At 37.8% G+C, this 18,503-nt stretch overlaps 1 protein-coding gene across 3 annotated transcripts in view; it reads right to left on the bottom strand.

The window, feature by feature from the left end:
* The window catches only part of PDE11A (phosphodiesterase 11A), a 312,968-nt gene that overhangs the window by 110,494 nt on the left and 183,971 nt on the right, over positions 1-18,503 (bottom strand). For all 3 annotated transcript variants that reach the window (XM_016152597.2, XM_016152596.2, XM_036236781.1), the window contains one exon: positions 10,683-10,733. In XM_016152597.2, coding sequence (XP_016008083.2) covers positions 10,683-10,733 — 51 coding nt within the window. The remainder of the gene's footprint in view (positions 1-10,682; positions 10,734-18,503) is intronic.

Below are 18,503 nucleotides of genomic sequence, written 5' to 3'. Positions count from 1 at the left end.
TTTTTTCATGGGTGTATGAATTTGATTACAAGTAAGTGTAAAGAAGTATTAGTATGCACTGCTCTGGGCCACCTCCTAGGGCCAACTATGAGGCCAGAGGCATGGCCCCCAAACTGGGAGCATGAGGTAAAATCTACTCTGAGTTTGCATCCCTTCTACAATGTGGTCTTGGTTCAAGGTATCTAGAATTTTCTGTTACAGTGTGACTATAACAGATTTTCAATTTTTATTAAAATTTTATGTGTTCATACACTAATTCTTTTTAGCTCCAACCAAATGTTTGAGGCCCTGGAAGGAAACATTAGCCTGTATTGCAGTACAGTCTTAGAATTTTCTCTATGGTGATTCATGCTCATAATACTGAGTTTAATTTCTTAGTTTTATGTATATGAGCATCGAATCCAAAGATAGCAAAATCCTGCACAGATGTTGTATCAGTGACAATGGATGTTCTGATGCCCGGCTAAGGTGGTGTCTTTGTAAGCTCCATGAATTGCTTCTAGGGAAACAAAAAGCACCTGAAACAGTTACTATTCCACCAAGACCCAGCTTTCCTAGGAAAAGGAAGAGGCTTAATAGCACCACCAGCTCTGATAATGAAAGGAATGAGTCTGAAGGGACAGAGCACAGCCACACAGATGGCTGGGTTGAAGTCTTGTTACACGCATGCCTCAGTATACACAGTAATAGGAATAATTAACGGAGCATCTGCCCTGCTAACCTCCGGATACCTAGCGCACTGCCTCATCAACGATTCCCTCCAAGGTGCCTCTCCTGCCACCCACTGGCTGGCTCATTGGGACAAAGCAAGAGAGAGGGCTTCGTCTGGGCTTTGTTGATAAGGCTGATCCAGAGGGGAGATTTCTCCAGCCCTTCTGCCTCGTGCCTGGGCAAATGAATAACCTGCTTGTGCCACTAACACATTCCAGGTCATGCACACACACAAACATTATTATATCTTGAAATTGCTTTTAAATTACTGCCTTTAGGTTTTAACCATTTTTCTAGAAACGTGGCTCAGTAAATCCTTACATGGAGCAAGGATGGCACCCAGTGGCCAAAGTGTTTCATCTCAGATCTTGTTTTCTCACAGATTTTCCATTGCTTGTCTCTTTGTAGACAATGAATTACCATAAGATCTTTTTCTAAAGCCCGAGTTGAAACTCCAAATCACTTGAATATCCCTTTAAGCTAAAGTACACACAGACACACACACGCAGACAGACACACACACACACACACACACATCGAGGCATTATACAATTAATTCAGAATAATTTTAAAAATCCTTAAAAATTTACCTTAAGAGTCTTATGTTGAAGGCATTGTATTTCACATATGCAGATTATTGTCCATGATGTCCCTAATATAGGCATCACCATCAGAAATACTATATGAATATAAATCCAGTCTCACATTCTTTATATCTTCCCCAAATAGTCTCTTGTTTATGAGTTCTAATGTCTTAAACATAAGACTTTATCTGCTGACAAGTGCTTTATCATTAAACTGATGTTCGTAATCTCATATCCTTGTTATCTTTCTTACTAGGTATTTGGCAGGCCTGGAGAGCACAGGATAATAAAGTGGGACTGCTCTTCTTCTTTTGAGCTTTCCAGATGTCGAGAGAGTTCTAAACAGCTAGATAGCCAATCAGACTGTAAGGAAGACAAGCAAGATGTCACAATAATGGATCATACCCTCTCTAGGTAAGAATGATGCAATATCTTCATAACATTTGCTATTTCCAATTTCCTTAGTTTTCTAAGCAGTCTGAAACCCCAGGGCAAGAAGTCACATAGATGGCATAATTACAATACAAAAAGAGTTTCTAATAAAATAGCATTATATATTGATTGCCCAAAGAGTATCATGAAAAGTCCATTTAAAAATGTCCGTTAAGTTCAGCCAAAAATTCTTTTTCTCAGACATCATCATCACTCATACTTATTTGGCCCCCGAACTGTCAAAATGCCACAAAGTTTCCAAGAATAATAGGTCAAAAGAAATGACTTCAGGATAAAATTCCATGATATTGTTACATTTTCCTATTCAGCCACTTGAAGAGAAGCACTGTCTTCAAGGTCAAAACGAAACACTGGAGAGGAAAAATCAAGCCAAATATGTGCATTTTTCTTGCTGGTTCTTTGGTTCTTGGTTGCCTCATATGTCAACAGAGCTATAACAACTCTGTATTTATCAAAAGGTTGCGATGCTCAAGTGTGATAATGGGTATGAAAAGGTTTTAATATACTGTCATATTATTTAAGACATTATTATTATTTAAACATTTATAGGTAGTATTAGCGTATAGTTTTAATACTGAGATTAAGACTCTTGTCTTACCTAAAAATAATCACTTATCTTCCTCACGAATATTACGATATTATATTATGCTTCAAATATAATATAGCCATGGTGGGCTTTGTAAATCACTTATTATATGTATGTAATTAAATCAAGCGGAGCCAATTCTTCTACCAAATACCCAAGTTTTTAAACAGAACTTAAATTTAAAGCTTTGGGTATTTAAATTATGAGGACCCCATGATGTTTTGTTAACTTTATATTGCTTTGTGTTTTATTTTCCCTTTCCTTCCTAGTGACAAATTTTATAGGCTTATAAATTATAGCATTTTATAGCTGGCAATGGCTTTGTTTTGTAGATGAGGAAACCTGGGACCTAGAAATTTTAAATGAACCAAGAGGTCTGGTGGCTGCTTTGTCTATTTACATGTTTGCTCTCTCCTGTCTGATTGTGTTCGTGGTCTTACCAAAGACTGCTTAAAGAGGGTAGCCCTGGCTACTGAGACTGCAAAAAAACCCCTTAGATCAGACATTCTCTCCTATCTTCATATTTTATACAGTGCTTTGGGACAAACAGAATCATGCACATTTTTCAGATTTTTGAGGTTGATCTATTTTCAATTGACAGAAAACATGCAGAAGAAGTACCAAAGCAGTGCATAATTTCAAAAATAGGTAGAAGAGCAGACTACAGGAGTACACAAATAAAAAGAATTAGAAAGGTATCCTGCGATTCAAGAGAACAATAGAGTCTTAAAAAGTTTCGTCAGCAGGGTGAAGGCAGCAGGATACATGAGTAAACGGTCTTATTGAATATTAAAAAAGTTGCATCAACTAGGAATTAATGGCAAGGAGCCTTTGCCCACAGCAGGGAAGGGGAGATATTGTCATAGTGACCACTCCAGAGAGAATATCCTCAACACAGAGAATGAGTCCCTTTATTTTGAAATTGTTTAGGCTTCACTGGAAACCCAGAACTTCAACCAAGAACTTAAAGCAAGGGAATGAAACAGAATTTGCAGACACTCTCATTGTCATAAATTCCTGCTTCAAAATTCTACTCTCATAACTTCCTCTGCCATTAAAACTGTAAACAGTTCAATGAATTTGGTTACTTGGAAGAAATTTCTCCAGCACCCAGGTATAAAGCATGGCTTTAGGTGATATAAGAGTTATAAAAATCAGTATGATGAGGATTCTCTCCTAAAAATGCTCCTGGTTTAACCAGGTGATTAGACAGGTACACAAAGATTTATATCACAAGGTAGAAACTGATGTGTACAATAAAAGAATGGCAAGTGAGCAGATCACTTTTGCCTGTGGGACAGTTAGAAGAACTGCAGAGGGGGAGTAATTGAGCAGGACCAGATGAATCGTTAGGACTTTAAATATGCAGAGATAGAAATAGGGATGAGATGAAAGGTATGGAAGGGAAGAGAATGGACAGAAAATATCAAATAGAACTCTTGTGAAGGGTGGGTAAGTGGGAGCATGGGAAACAGGATGAAAACATGAACTGGAAGTTACAGTTCAAGAAACTTTTAATGTCCAATCGAAGAATCTTAAGTGATAAAATCTGGGGGCTTATAGAAGACACTAAGCTTTGTGAGGAGGAAACTGGCGCCAGCAGAAGAATACTATTAATCTGAGAGCTATGTGCTGAATGAACTGGGGAGCAGGTCAAGAGAAGGAGGCAGGGCGAACAGCTAGGCAGGCACCGCGTAAGAGGGAATGAGGACCTAAACTAGTGGTGACTGTGGGATGATGGGAGCATGAATGATGTTCTGAAGTCAGAACGGAGGGGACGGCATGTGAAAATAGAAGGTGTGAGGACTCCAATTACAGTTTCAGATGCCCTAGTGTTCTAGAAGGTTCTGACCCCTTTGGCCTTTACAGCTCCTTTCACCATTCAGGGGTCAGGCTCGAACTGGGCCATACTATTACCTTCCATTCCTACAGGGCTCAGCACTCCTCTGAAACCAAAAATGAACTTGCTTTCATCTTCCCTCAGCCTCAGGTGCCCTGGGCCATCAAGTGTGGCACTGAAGGAGTGCAGAGAACTCAGCTGTACTAATGTGTGTAACAAGAAGGTGTGAGAAAGCCTTCTGCGTCCATTATTCCTCCCAGGAAAAGCAGACGTCCATAGTGACTTTTTGGAGACAGTGTCTATGTTTTGTTTTCGAATGGAAAAAAAATGACAAAATAGTGGCTATTTAAATAGGTCTGAGAGGAGGTCAGAGTCACCACAGGATCTGTTTTGGCCAGGTGGGTCCCTTGACTCATAGCTGCTTAATTCGGCTGTCGGAAAGGCCAGCCTGGGCTTGCAGCCCTGGTCCCCCTCACACCACTGCCCTCCCCCACCCCCAACATTTTCAATACTCAAGAGTGACAAAGTACAACTGTCCTTTTTCTGATGTGGCACTTGATTAAGACACAGTTCATAAACAGAACCCCATAGGAACACATGGACGTTTGCAAACAAAGCACTGCACATATTTATGGGCATGTCCTAGGCAGTGTAGGCTGCCTGCCTCTGTCTGCTGCTGCCTTAGGAGCAGAAGATGCCCTTTAGGCTGCTGATTCAGCTGTTTCCTCTGCAACCAATTTCCTGCTGAAGGTTCAATAACTTTCCCTGATTAAAAAAAAAAATCTTGGATATTAAACTCGGCATAAATACTATTTAAAGTCAAAACAATCCCCTCAATTCAAGAGGCAGGGACAAGAGAGGAGATAGACTAGGTTAGATCTAAGAAGATATGGCGATTCTGTTTGTATTGTTCCAAGGTCATCTTTTTAACAACCTTAGAAAGAAGCTGAAGTGAACTGGAAAAGATGTCAGTTATTGAGATCTTCAAAGGTAGTATTTTAAGAAGGCTGTGAGGGACGAGACTAGAGACACTAGAGAAACTCTTCCTGTCCTGACACTCTGAATTACCTCCAACTCCAGCCACCTCCCAACCAAGGAGGTGTCCTTGCAGGAGCACCTGGACTTGGCAGAGGAGCTGCTGGAAGGTGCTCTCTACTGCCTAGGGTGGGGAACACGAACTTCCTAAGCCTCTGTCACACAGTGCCTGCCCGACTTCTCCCCTCCTTGGCAGTGGCTTCGTCACCTGGGTTTGGGTAAATGCCACCATGTGACCCCCTCTCTACACAGTGCCCTTGTCCTCTGCAAGAAGCCGCTGTAAGGGTTGGGCTTTTCCATGGCTTTGGATAGAGCGGGCAGGGCAGGAACCAGCAAAATGCTACCTTTGTGCAATCAAAAAAAGGTGCACCCTCTGGAGGATCAATAAATAAAAGCATTCTGTGCACTTGGCCAGTCAACTAGGGGCCAGCCCTGACACCTGCCTCCTTGTGCTGGGACCCTTATGTAGGCCCTCTGACAGACATGTCTACCAGCGTTAACGGCAAGGGCAGTCCTGAGAGCAGAAGCTTCTAGTTATAACATTTGAATAGTTCATGGATCAAACATGTCTCCTTAAACTTAATTACTTAAAAAAAAAAAAAAAGCCTAGTACGTCACCTTTCCTTGCTCAGTTTGTCCCCTGCCATCGCTCTCACAGAGGAGGCCATAAGGCCTTATTTTTGATATAGCCATTCTTATTCTGGTGTGGAAAGGCCACAAGGAGTACCTATTCCATGGCACTTCACTTACTTTAGTAGGATATTAATTCGTGGCCTAGGCATTAACATTGAAAACCTGAAATCTGTAAGAGTTAGTCCAAACCCAAACACTCAATATGAGATATTGGTGTTTAATTACTGCGGCAGTTAAGCGGTGCTGTAAATGAGTTCATCTCTGATCGCAGCTATAACGCATGCAGTTTGGAATGGAAAGAAGGGATGATAAAAGGTGGCAATATAACATGAGAATGTCCACGAGTTAATTTTAATTGGTAAACTAGCATATATAGTGATCACTGTTTGGCCTGTCCACTGCATTGGAATCTTAGAAAAGTGCATAAAATTATAGGAGCACATAAATTGGTGTACTAAACTTATCTTCTTATCACAGCTGGCATCTTTAGGTTATTAAGACTTTAAACCAGTCATCTTCAAAGAGATCTAATTGTCAATATGGTCTTTATAGATTATATCTGTTAGGACATTGCAGAAGAGATTTAAACAAGCACTAAAATCTGCACAAATTTTCTGGGCACATTTTTCTTATTTCAAGTTCAAGGACGATCAGTAAATGTTAATGAAGATAAAAATCATTATTTAGATCTTGGTTTCCTCATTCAGTACACATGACAACCAACCCATAAAGGACAAATGATTAATATTATAATTTGAATCAGACTTTTAAAAGTTAGTGCATTAGTTCCAGAAAGTTCTGTGATCTTTTTGTACATAGGTAGCCCCATAAAAAGTACTGTTTTCCAAGGTACAAACGATACGTTAAAACCATAAAAGATAAGCTTATGTCTGACATTCTTGGATGAACAATTATACATTGTTCCACCTACTTGTTCTGGCTAGACAATCTATGGACACTTCTAGAAATATTGTCATACTCCAACCACCACTCACTCACCCACCACCACATGCCCCTCAGAGATATTTTCCCCAACAGGAGAAAAAGAATTAACAGAATAAAACAAAACACACAAAAAAACAAAAACAAAAACATGCTACCCTTATCCTATGGCATTCTAAAATATTAAAAGAACTCCCCAGACATGAAGGAGTATGAAATAGGAAGACAAGAGATGAGAAAAGGTAAGGTGGTATCAGCCACCTTTAATGATTATTAAAGATTCATGAGCAACCAAAATGTCCTATAACAGATGATTGGCTAACGAAGTTGTGGTACATATATACAATGGAATACTACTCTGCCATAAGAAGAGATGAAATACTAGTTTTTGCAACAACACGGATAGACCTTGAAATAATCATACTAAGTGAAATAAGCCAGACAGAAAAGGCTGAAAATCACATGCTATCACTTATATGTGGGATATAAACCTAAAAGCCACAAATAAACAGGACAAACAGAGACTCATGGACATGGACAATGGACTAATGGATTGAGGGGGGGAGGAGGATAAAATGTTAAAAAAATAATAATAATAAAATAAAAGTTAAAAATAAAAAAGATTCGCTATGGGTTTATCAAGTATAAAACCTATATTCCTTTAGGCCATACCATGTAGGAGGACAAATGATAGTGAATTGAAAGTAAATAATGGTATATATCACACTCTCCAATAGTAGGGGCATCTCCATTTCTCCCACTTATTTCTGGGAGTTCTCTTTTCCTTAAAATGTGACTATTTAACCTGCACTGATTCCTTCAGTGTCTGCTGATCACATTGGTAGGAAGGTGCTTTGCTTCTGGTCCATCACAATGCTTCCTTCCATTGGGCTGCTGCTTTCTGTTGGGTGCTATTGACACTCTGGAACCCTTGTGCTCTTGAGGGCATTTAGTACCCTGAAACTATATAAAAGCTATGCCTTTTATGTCCACTCATGTTCTTCGCTGAGATTGTGAATCCACGGGAGGCTGGGGTAAGGGATAAATCCAAGAGACAAACACTATGCTAAACCTGGAATTATCTAGACACTGATGCATGTGGCCTCGACTTCCACTAGGAAGGGTTCTTGGCTCAGAAATCCTCTCATGTAAACAGACCACAATCTCATTGACCTTTTAGACATGTCTGGATCCTAGATATGGTACAGCTTTGGCTGCAATGGAGTCTGGCCAGTATATGCATATGTTTGACCTCAGATCCTTTTTTAACACTAAATGATAAAATCATTTTCTTTTCAAACTCTGGCTTAATCTCTGGATCACTGATCACTAGCTTGGTCTCAGCTGGTCATAATACAATATACTGAGATTCAGCCATTCGTTAACTCATGAGATCTCATGGATAACTCTGATTCCAGGTTCCATCTCTCTTTCTGTCTCGTGTGTGTGTGTGTGTGTGTGTGTGTGTGTGTGTGTGTGTATGTGTGTGTGTGTGTGGTAATATATGTATACATAACAGTTAGCAAAGGTTACAATATATGTGACTGTAAGCATAGTTTGTCTGCATATATTGGTCAAAACAAAGTATTAATTTACTGTTATTTAGCTACTATGTTAGGAAACTGCCATTGCACATACTCTAGCATAAAATTTCAGTAAGTACTTTTCAGTGCAGGATTATTTTAAGCTCACTACATTTTAATGTTATTGCTGCAGTTAGAAGACATCAGCTACCAATTATGATCATATTTTATTTACTTAATATATCAAGAAAAAAGCCATTAGGTTAAAATTACCTACTATATCTAATTACATTGTAATAAGATACTCACTAATATCTTTCAGGATAAACTCTGGAATAAATCAGTTAAGTTAATAATCTTGATAATTTTAAGATGAAATAACCTTTTGTTCTCAAATTTAAATACTTCATATTTTTAGTGTGTTTGTGAGCTAACAATAGAAGAGCACGGCAAATGCCAACAAAACAACAGTGTTTTCCTTACTTTAAGCAAAGAAATAAGCCTGAAAACAGGGCAGTACCCTCAGAGAAGAGAAAGCTATTGATTTTGGCCTGCTATAGCTCTGGGCATGGCCCATCAAATGGTTTTTGCGATCAGATTTAGTCCATTGTGAGCTTTGCTATCTTTCTTCCTGCTTCCCCATTCCTTCTTTTAGCAATGAAAATGATTATGTTACAGTAAAAATATATAAAATATAAAACAGTAAAATAGTTATGGAACCCATAAATAGGTTGCTGAACTTTATTAAAGCAAAAAACTTTAAATATTTTTGATGAAAATGTTAATAAAATATATATACAGTATAAAAAACATAAAAATATGTAGTCATGGCTTTAACATTTTCTTAATGAAAAATTGTTTTGAGTGATAGAAGATGTTTTTTGAATTTATTTAGTCATTCATTCATTCACTCATTCATCCATTTAACAAGTTATTTACTGAGTGCTACTATGTCCCGAGAACTGTGAAAGGCAGTAGAGAAGGCAGTAGAAATAGAGCGGAGAACAAAACATGCAAATAGCAGTGCCCTTATGACACTCACATTCTAGCCAGTACTTAGGATGTTCATGGCTACAACAAATAGGCCCTGACTCCTGTTGTTCTGTCTCTTTCCTCTGTTGTCAGTTGTCACCTCTTGCTGGTACCACGGTTCTCCTTCTGATCTGGGTCACCATTGCAGGTCTTTTCCTAAGCATCTCTTTAAGCCAATAAGAAACCATCTCCCTGGATGGAGCCCAAGCTGCTCACCTGATGCCCGCTGTATGCTCCCCATCCTTCCTAGCAGTTCCCTCATCCCTACTATGAGTTTGAGGCCTTCCCTTTTTCTCTTTCTTTATTACTGTGACTCAATTCCAATGATCTGATTCAATTATCAGGCCCGAGGTGGTGTGGCATTTTTCCTGGGAAGATGAATCTATCTATGTGCAAATGAAACTCTTAGAAGAGTAGGCATCATCAAATATCATTACATACAAATATTAAAATATAAAATATTATCCTTCTTATGGTTGTGGTAGCTTGCTTGATAATTCTCTGAACCTCCACAAAAACTGTAAAAGGCAGACACTGAAACTCAAAAGGGAGAAAAATCAGGTTCCACATAATCCCATGTTTTGACCATGGCCTGTTACAAGGGCAGAGAGAGGGACAAGAATTCCGAACTACCTTTAAGGGAGTGGTGGTGGCTAAGGTGAAAAGACATATCTAAGACTCATTCACAGACTTATGGGAAGCTGGAGATGGACAGGGGTCATGCTGAGTGGCGGTGAAGCCTGGTGGTCAAGAACTCCATTTCTGGGGCCAGATTGACTGGCGATACCCCCTACAATGGCTATACTCTTTACAGTCGTTTGACCTTGGCTCTGTGCCTCAGTTTACTCACCTGCAAAATAGTACCTACTTCACAGGATTATGACTCCAATGAATAAATACAGGTAAAATGCTTTGTAGTGTGCCTGGTCCACAGTAAACAGTTGGTGAATGTTAGCTATTATTATCCTAATTTCCTCACTTATTTTTACAGATGAAAATATAGGCCCTAAGATTTTAAATGAACAGAGAGTTAGAGGTAAAACCAATTCCAAAATCAGGCATCTTGATTCTCACTATATTATGCAGACTTTTTCTGATATCCTGCTTACTTAATGAATAGAAAGGAATAAATACTGAATTATTTAAATGATTATGAAGGGACTACTCAGTTATAGATGTCTCTTTTTCCTTCAGAAATTGAAATGTCCAAACACACCTTTGCCCAATTCTATTTCCCCAACACTCAATGGGCAGGACTAATTCTACAGAGGCAAATGACAAAGGGTAAGAAAGCCATGTAAAGTTTCACTTTATGCCCAATAGGGTACCGTTTGCTTCCTTACCTTAAACTTGTCAACTTCAGCTTTTGAACATGTTGCATGGTATGATAGCACCTGATTCAGAAGAAAAAGAATAAAAAAACAACTTTAATAACTAGATATGACTCTATTTTCTGAAAGTGTCTTGGCTTAAAAATAAGCATTATTCATGTATATCACCTTGACAAACAGTGGGTTTTAATGTATGACAAGAAATTTCCCATAACAGTCTGTGACACAAATTGTTATCTGTTCAATTATAGTGGAATCTATTATAATGCTAAATGGAACTACAGCCCACATTAAGGCCTAGGTATTTTATACCAGGATGTTTTTATAGGTAGTAATTTTATTAAAGGAACATGATGTGGCCCAAGACCAGAGTTCCCAAAGGATGTGAATACTTATCCTGTGAGATGCTTTGGAACCTAAATAAATAAAAACTAGCGGGGAGGGGGTGGTGTGTGTGTGTGTGTGTGTGTGTGTGTGTGTGCATGCGTGCATGCGCACGTACTGTGGCAGACACTGTAGATTGCTGACTAAACTTCCATCTCTGGTCTATTCTCTGCTTTTTTTTATATAAGAAAGATTACATTGTTATGCCCAACCATCTGCAATATTTTCTGTAAGAGGGTTATATTTCTCTGCTCTATTGACATTGGCCTTAGTGTATGACTTGCTTTAACCAATGGAATGTGGGGAAAGTGACAGATACCGCTTTCGAACAGTCTTTAAGAGCCATCAGGTGGTACTGTCTTCTCCATTTTCTCTCCAAAGGAAGTACATGGTCCTGAGAGGGACTGCTCACTCAGCCTGAGCCCCAAAATGAAGATGATGAATTGAGCAGAGCCACAGCTGACTACAGCTGATGACATGTCGCATGAGCAAGAAATCAACCTTTACGGTTTATCGCCACATCATAACTTACTGAGGCAGAGAATTAAAAGTCAAAAACCCAGTTTGAAGGCTTCCTACAGCCAAGGGTGGTTACATGAGGTGGCCAGGTGACAGTGCTCTGGTCAGTGAAATACATGTGGGGGTGCTGGGGTTGCCTCTTTCCTCTTCTTTCTCTTCCTCCCTGGAAAACAGCTAAAAGGCCTGGACGTACAGCAAAATCTGGTGTCTGTGAGGTGACAACCTTGAGTAGAATAACAGCTTATTATGAATAGTAGATCAGAAAGGGAAAGAGAAATGAGCCTGGCCCTGGGCTGCCCTGCTCTACACTTTTTGTTATGTAGGACAAATAAATGTGTGTTTCAGTCAGTATTATGCTATAAGGCACATATATACATACACATGCACACACGCATAATACATACATGTTATATTTTTTATGCTACCGATCCCATTCTTAATCTACACAAATCTCAAAGACAAATAAGTCTGGAAAATGCTAAATCCATCTTTAACTGCCAACCTTAAAGAATCGTAGTGCCCACTTGGCTCTGAAAAAGTAAAGTAAAAGGTTTTATTTGTTTAAACTCAGCTTTTCCTAAATCTAATTAGCCACAGAACTCTCTTTGAGGTGATATATTAATCTAATCATATTCCAAACTAACAACCTATTGATCAAGAACTTTGAGAAACACTGACCCAAAGCACGTACCATCATGTGATCAAAGCAGGGCCTCCATGGGGCAGTGTCTCAGGCGGTCTGAACACAGCCTCTAGAGACAGCTTGCCAGGGCTCTGCCACTTCTCAACTGTTGGGCATCGGGCAAGTGTTTAATGTCTTTGAGTCTCATTTGTAAAATGGTATAATTGTAATAATCTACAGGCATCTCCTGCTTAGCATCAGTAATCTATTCTTGAAAATCAGAGGTTCCACCTAGAAACACCAACGGGGAGCTTATTTTCCATTATTTTTAATGGGAAAAAATTACAATGCATTATAAGACCTCCAACTACTTCCTAAAACTTAATGGAAAAAGCTGAAATTCATATGTATGTATGAACAAAAAATGAATTTTGCTTATAAATTGTTTTAAGCATTGCTTAAATTCAAAGGCCGACTGGTCATAATCAATACAATTCTTAACAACAAGTTGCTTTATATTCAGTAGTATCTTCTCTTCTATTATAAATAATATAATCGCACATTTCTTTTCTCATAGCTCTTTCAACACTTTTTCATCTTTTGAGGGAACTTTGTCAAATACTAAGTAAAAACAAGAGCTAAACATTACGGGCACGGTGGTGACACGGCTGGACAAGCTGCCCTTCTCGGTGCCGGCAACAGCTGGGGCGCACTCCCTCACTGTTAAATACTGTGTGGTTCTCAGATTGTCTACGCAAGATCTAGATCTTATTTGGACCAATTTATTCTAGGATGTAATTCAAAACTTTTCCCATGCCCATTTTGTTAAAAAAAAAAAAAAATCTATATCGAGTTTTGGGGACATAAGCATAATTTTTCCCAATATAAGCAAAAGTGCAAAAATGTTTTGTTTTTTTTTTTGAAAGATAAATATGTTCTATGTGGTTTGGTCATGAGAAGCCAAGAGATTTTTCTATTGGGAAAATTTTGTGATGTGGGCCTGTATTTTACACAGTTCTTAGGAAGATTAAATGAGATACTACATGTTAAATACCTGGCATGCGAATAGTCAACTTATATTTATTATGTTAATGTTCAATACAATTCTACCATGTAAATATTGGGCAAAGTATTATGTCATCATATTATTATCTTCACTGTCTCATAATTCCTAATAGTTATTTTCACTGCAAAAATAGGTGAATAGATTTTGTTCTTTTGCTTTGGTTTTACTATAATAAACGTTAATATGGTTGTCATCTTATTAAAATTTCTTACTATTTACAAGACTCTTTTTGCAGATTCAATTTTCAAAATTTATCTTTACTTAAAATTTTTTTTTCCACAAAAACTCAAGTTGAAATTCAAAATCTCTGCCACCAGGTGGTGCTTAGCCTGGTTTTTAGTATTTAAGACACTACTCACTCCCCTTGTTTAAATAAACTTTTCCCACGTCTTTTATCATTTAAAAGAAAAAAGCTATTAACACCGCTAAATTGAAAGTATTTGAACCAGTGAAGCAGACAATTATTACTGATTAAGACTTTCTGTCTACTTAAAATTTTCTTTTGTTTTGTTATTATTGAGTTGTTCTTTGTATATTTGAGATACAAGTCCTCTGTCAGATGTATGTTTGAAAATATTACCAGTCTGTGGCTGGTCTATTAAGCTTTTTGTTTTGTTTTTTTGTTTGTTTGTTAATTGTGAAAGGACTCCTACCATGTAGTTAATTAACACATCCATCACCTAACATATTTATCTTTGTGTGTGTGTGTGAGTATATTTAAGCTCTACTCTTCTGGCAAATTTCAATTATATACTGCAGTGTTATCAACTATAGTCGCCATGTTTTACATTAGATTTGTCAACCTTATTCATCTTATAGCTGAAAGTTTGCACCCTTTACCAATACAATTTTCTTTTAATGTGTCTTTTGATAAATAAAAGTTCTCAATTTTGGATAAGTGTTATTTGTCAATTTTTGTTTTAATGTGTCCTTTTTAAGAAATTTTGCCTACTTTAAAGCTGTGAATACGTATCTTGTGCCGCCTCCTAAAAATATATTTTTTCTTTTATGTTTTGGCTTATGATATATCCAAAATTAAATTAATGTATGGTATAAGATTAAGAATTTAATGAAATAAATGCCTTTGTTACTTTGTTATGATTTAAAATTTTTCCTGGATCATAACTTGGAGCCAAAAGCATTTTAGAGTTTATTCCAGGATTTTAAGCCTCTCTGCTGGCTAATCTCTAAGTCTGTAGGAAATTTACATTCTATTTTATTTGATGAAGTTAATGATAAGGTTTTTGGTTTTCCCTTTTAATCTTTTTGTTCTTTGAGTTCTTGTTTCCTTTTGTAGGAGTCTGAAAACCAGTAAAAGGAGCAGAGGAATGGCCTCACACAAGAATCTTTTAGCCACTTTCTCCTGACAGTATATAGTACTTTGTGGGTACACAGAGAAGAACCCTCAGTTAATAGGGGTGCTTTGTTCCTGGAGAGAACCTTTGCTAAACCGCAGTTTGGGAAGACACAACATTGTCCTCTAACAATCTCTGGAAGGGTCACCAAGTCAGAGGAACAAAGAGATCTTGAATCTTGCTACAAAATACTAGATTTACTCCTTCCAAGCAGTGTCTGCTGTTTGGTCCTAAAGGGCTTCATGGGATGCTTTCAGAAAGGTGGTGATGGTTTGTTGCTCCAGTTTACTCTCAGGGTTTGTTTTACACACATAGCACCTAGCAATATGCACCCCTTTCATGTCTACTATCAAAGTAGCTATTGTGCATTCTAACTAGGTATAAATACACATCAGCTAACTCGCTTAGCTCCTAGCTACTTATCGTTATAAAGCCTCTGATCAATGTATCACCTCACTACTTTTAATAAGCATCCACAAATGCTGCTGAGGGCATGCAGGACATTCCCTTACCAACCCGTGGTCACTGGTCATATCTCATTCACTCTTCAACCTGCATCAGTTTTGATTCCGACCCCATGACTCCACTGAAACATTATGTCTCAAGGTTTCCAATTTCTTGCTGTGAAATTCACGCACAAATCTGCAACAGTCTTTTGTAGCAGTCTGTACTGAACACAGGGTATCATTCTTGCCTGTTTTGAAAGGTCTCTCTGGGCTTTCATGACACCACACAATTTTGGTTTTCATCCTCTTTTTCTGTCAGTTCTTTCCCTGTTTTCTTTGTCAGCCCCTTCTCCTCTACCTTAACCTTAAATGTAGAAGTTTACTGGGCTTAGTTTCTCCTTCATTCATGTCATACACACTCCTGGTTTTATATATCGTTTCTGTGTTGATAACGTCTAAATTTACCCAACTTCTCCTTGAGCTCTAAACTCAGATACTCAACTGCCTACAGCTCTAACTTCCTACTTGGTCGATTCACTGCCATCTCAAACTGAACATGTCTAAACACACATGTTGAGTTTCCCATATGTTTTAGGCAGAATGATGCTCCCTCACCCCTTACAATGTCCATATCCCAATTCCTAGAATCTGTGAATATGTTTATGTTACATTTCAAGGGGAAGTTTAGGTTGCTAATGGAATCAAGATTGATATCAGCTAACCCTGAGATGGAAAGATTATCTTTGCTATCTCGGTGAGCTTAATGTAATCACAGAAGTCCTTACAAGCCAAGAGGAAAGCAGGAGCATCAGAGTCATAGTAATACAATGTGAATAAGACTTGACCTGTCACTGCTAACTCTAAGATGGAGGGAAAACACAAACCAAGAAATGAAGGTAGCCTCTAGAGACTGGAAAAAGCAAGGAAACAGACTGTCCCTTGTTTCTCCCCTAGAAGGAACACAGTTCTACCCGCACTTCGATTCTAACTCAAGGAGACCCATTTGAGACTTCTGATCTCCAGAACTTTAAGATAATAAATGTGTGTTGTTTTAATCCACTAAATTTGTGGCAATTTATTACAGAAGCCATAGGAAACTAATGTTACAAATCCATTTCTCTCCTGTCTTCCCCAGCTCCACAAATGGCACTCCATCCGGTCTATTGTTTAAACCAGAAACCTGAAGGTTATCCTTGGTTTTCCCCTTCCTCTGTCCCACATATAAATCCATCAGAAAAACATGTCATTTTCCACTTCTATGTTTTGACTCTTTCCACTTCCATTATCACTACCCAGGTCGAGTGAACCATTTTCTCCAACCTGGGCTCTGGCAATAATCTCTCAATTTTACCATGGCCCTCTCTGATTTTTTTGGCATACATACATCAGCCAGAGTGATATTTTAGAAGTATAAACAGATCCTGCCATCCCTCAGCTGAAAACTCATCAGTGGCTTCCCATTATACTTAGAATAACGTCCAAATCCCAAACAGTGACCTGACCGGTCCTGCATAATCTGGCCCTTGGTGCCCTCTCAGACTGCACGTCACACTGTGCACGCTCCTACACACTCCAGTCACACTCGTCTCCTTGTGGTCCTTCTGTACACCAAGCTCTTTTTCACTTTAGAGTCTTCCCCACGCTCGTCACCTGGTTGGTATTTGTATCCTTCTGAAATTAGGTTAAATGTCACCTCTTCAATGAGATCATCCCCTACCACCTCAAGAAACTACCTCACTCTCTGTTATTTTCTGAGTTAACAAGCCATTTCCTTTACACTATTTATCACAGTTGGGAGTTATTGTTAGTTTGTTCACCACCTACCTTCCTCACTAGACCTTAAACACCATGAAGGTAAAGATCAGACCTGGTTTTGGTCTCTAAGGTATAGCCTGTCCCTAGGAGTACGCCTGATACTCAGTTGTCACTCAGTAAATATTTGACGAATCGAGGAATAAAAAAAATAATCTCAAAAGAATCCACATCCCGTATTATTAGTGCCCATAACTGATGCCTTTTTCTCAATGAATCATAATATGTCTTAGAACATAAACTAAATGGTGTAGATAAGATTGCTGGATTTAGCAAATAAAAATACAGGACACTCAGTTAAATTTGAATTTCAGATCAATAATATTTGCAATATTTGGGACATACTTATACTAAAAATATTATTTACTATTGATCCTAAATTCAAATTTAACTGGGTGTCTGTGTTTTTACCTGGCAACCCTACTTCTACTTGCTCCAAATTAAGAAGGGTGGAAACAAATGTGGAAAACTCTAAGCCACATCCCAAAATATTCATATTCCTTTCCCCACCTCCACCTCACATCTTCCAGTGATTTTTTTCTCCATAGTAGTTTATCTGGCAAGCCTACCAAATACCTTGAGTCTGGAATATTTTCAACAATGTCAAATAACCTCATAAATCTAAGATCTGTGACAAATCCATAGATGACGCTGAAGAAAATATAAGGAAAGCAATTCATAATCTCTTTTAACATAGCCAGTATTCAAAAGAGAATCATTATTGTTATATACATATATATGACTGTATGGCACATCTAATGACTAAAACCAGGCAACGTTCTATATTTGATAATAAAACTTAAATAATAATATATTCTTAATTACTATTGTTGAACCCTATTATATATTAAAACTTCCTCCATGATTCTAGACTATATTAACTTTATAAGAATTCCCTAAGTTATATATTTCATATCAAGGAACTAGGTATACCATCCATTTTTGAGTAATAATATCTTTGATCAAGTAAAAAAGCTTTAATTGAATGCATTGTAATAGTTTTAAAGAAAGGAGGATTTGCAAATCTTATATAAAAACTTCCTTTATGAGGAGCATTGTTAGATTATGAAGATTTAGCCATAATACACACACTTGTTCATTTTTTTGACAGCTAAATAAAATTTGTGTAAAGCTCACATACAAAAGTAAATTGTTGAGCCACAAAACACATTAAATTTTCACAAGAAAATTTTTTCTATCCCAGAGAGACTTATCTTTTATATTTGTATTAATTTAGGAAATATTTTAAAGTAAAAACTAGTGATTCAGTTTTGTTGATGACCTCTAACTTAAATCTTTATAGTTTCAAAAATAAATCACGATCTGCAAAACCTCACTAACTTCAATTAACTTTTGGATTAAACTTGCCCCTAGCAAAAAAGAAAAAAAAAAAAAAGAGCAAGATAAAGCAATTATCAGACCTATGAATAACAGAGTAAAGAAGTCATGTTTTTGTGTTGAGTTTCCACGGCAGGAAAAGACAACTATATTTCAAAAGAAAAACAATGAGCAGAGCTATGAAATAGGACTGTTGTATCAAGACTTGCCCTCTGCCACATGTGGTTCAAGACCAGAACCAAATGCTTTCCTTGCAATCCCAGGAACTAATCTTGAGTAAAATCTTTCAAA

Source organism: Rousettus aegyptiacus, unplaced genomic scaffold (assembly GCF_014176215.1).
Source record: "Rousettus aegyptiacus isolate mRouAeg1 unplaced genomic scaffold, mRouAeg1.p scaffold_m13_p_2, whole genome shotgun sequence".
NCBI classification, from domain to species: Eukaryota; Metazoa; Chordata; class Mammalia; order Chiroptera; family Pteropodidae; genus Rousettus; species Rousettus aegyptiacus.
This window is presented reverse-complemented; position numbering and strand designations above follow the sequence as displayed.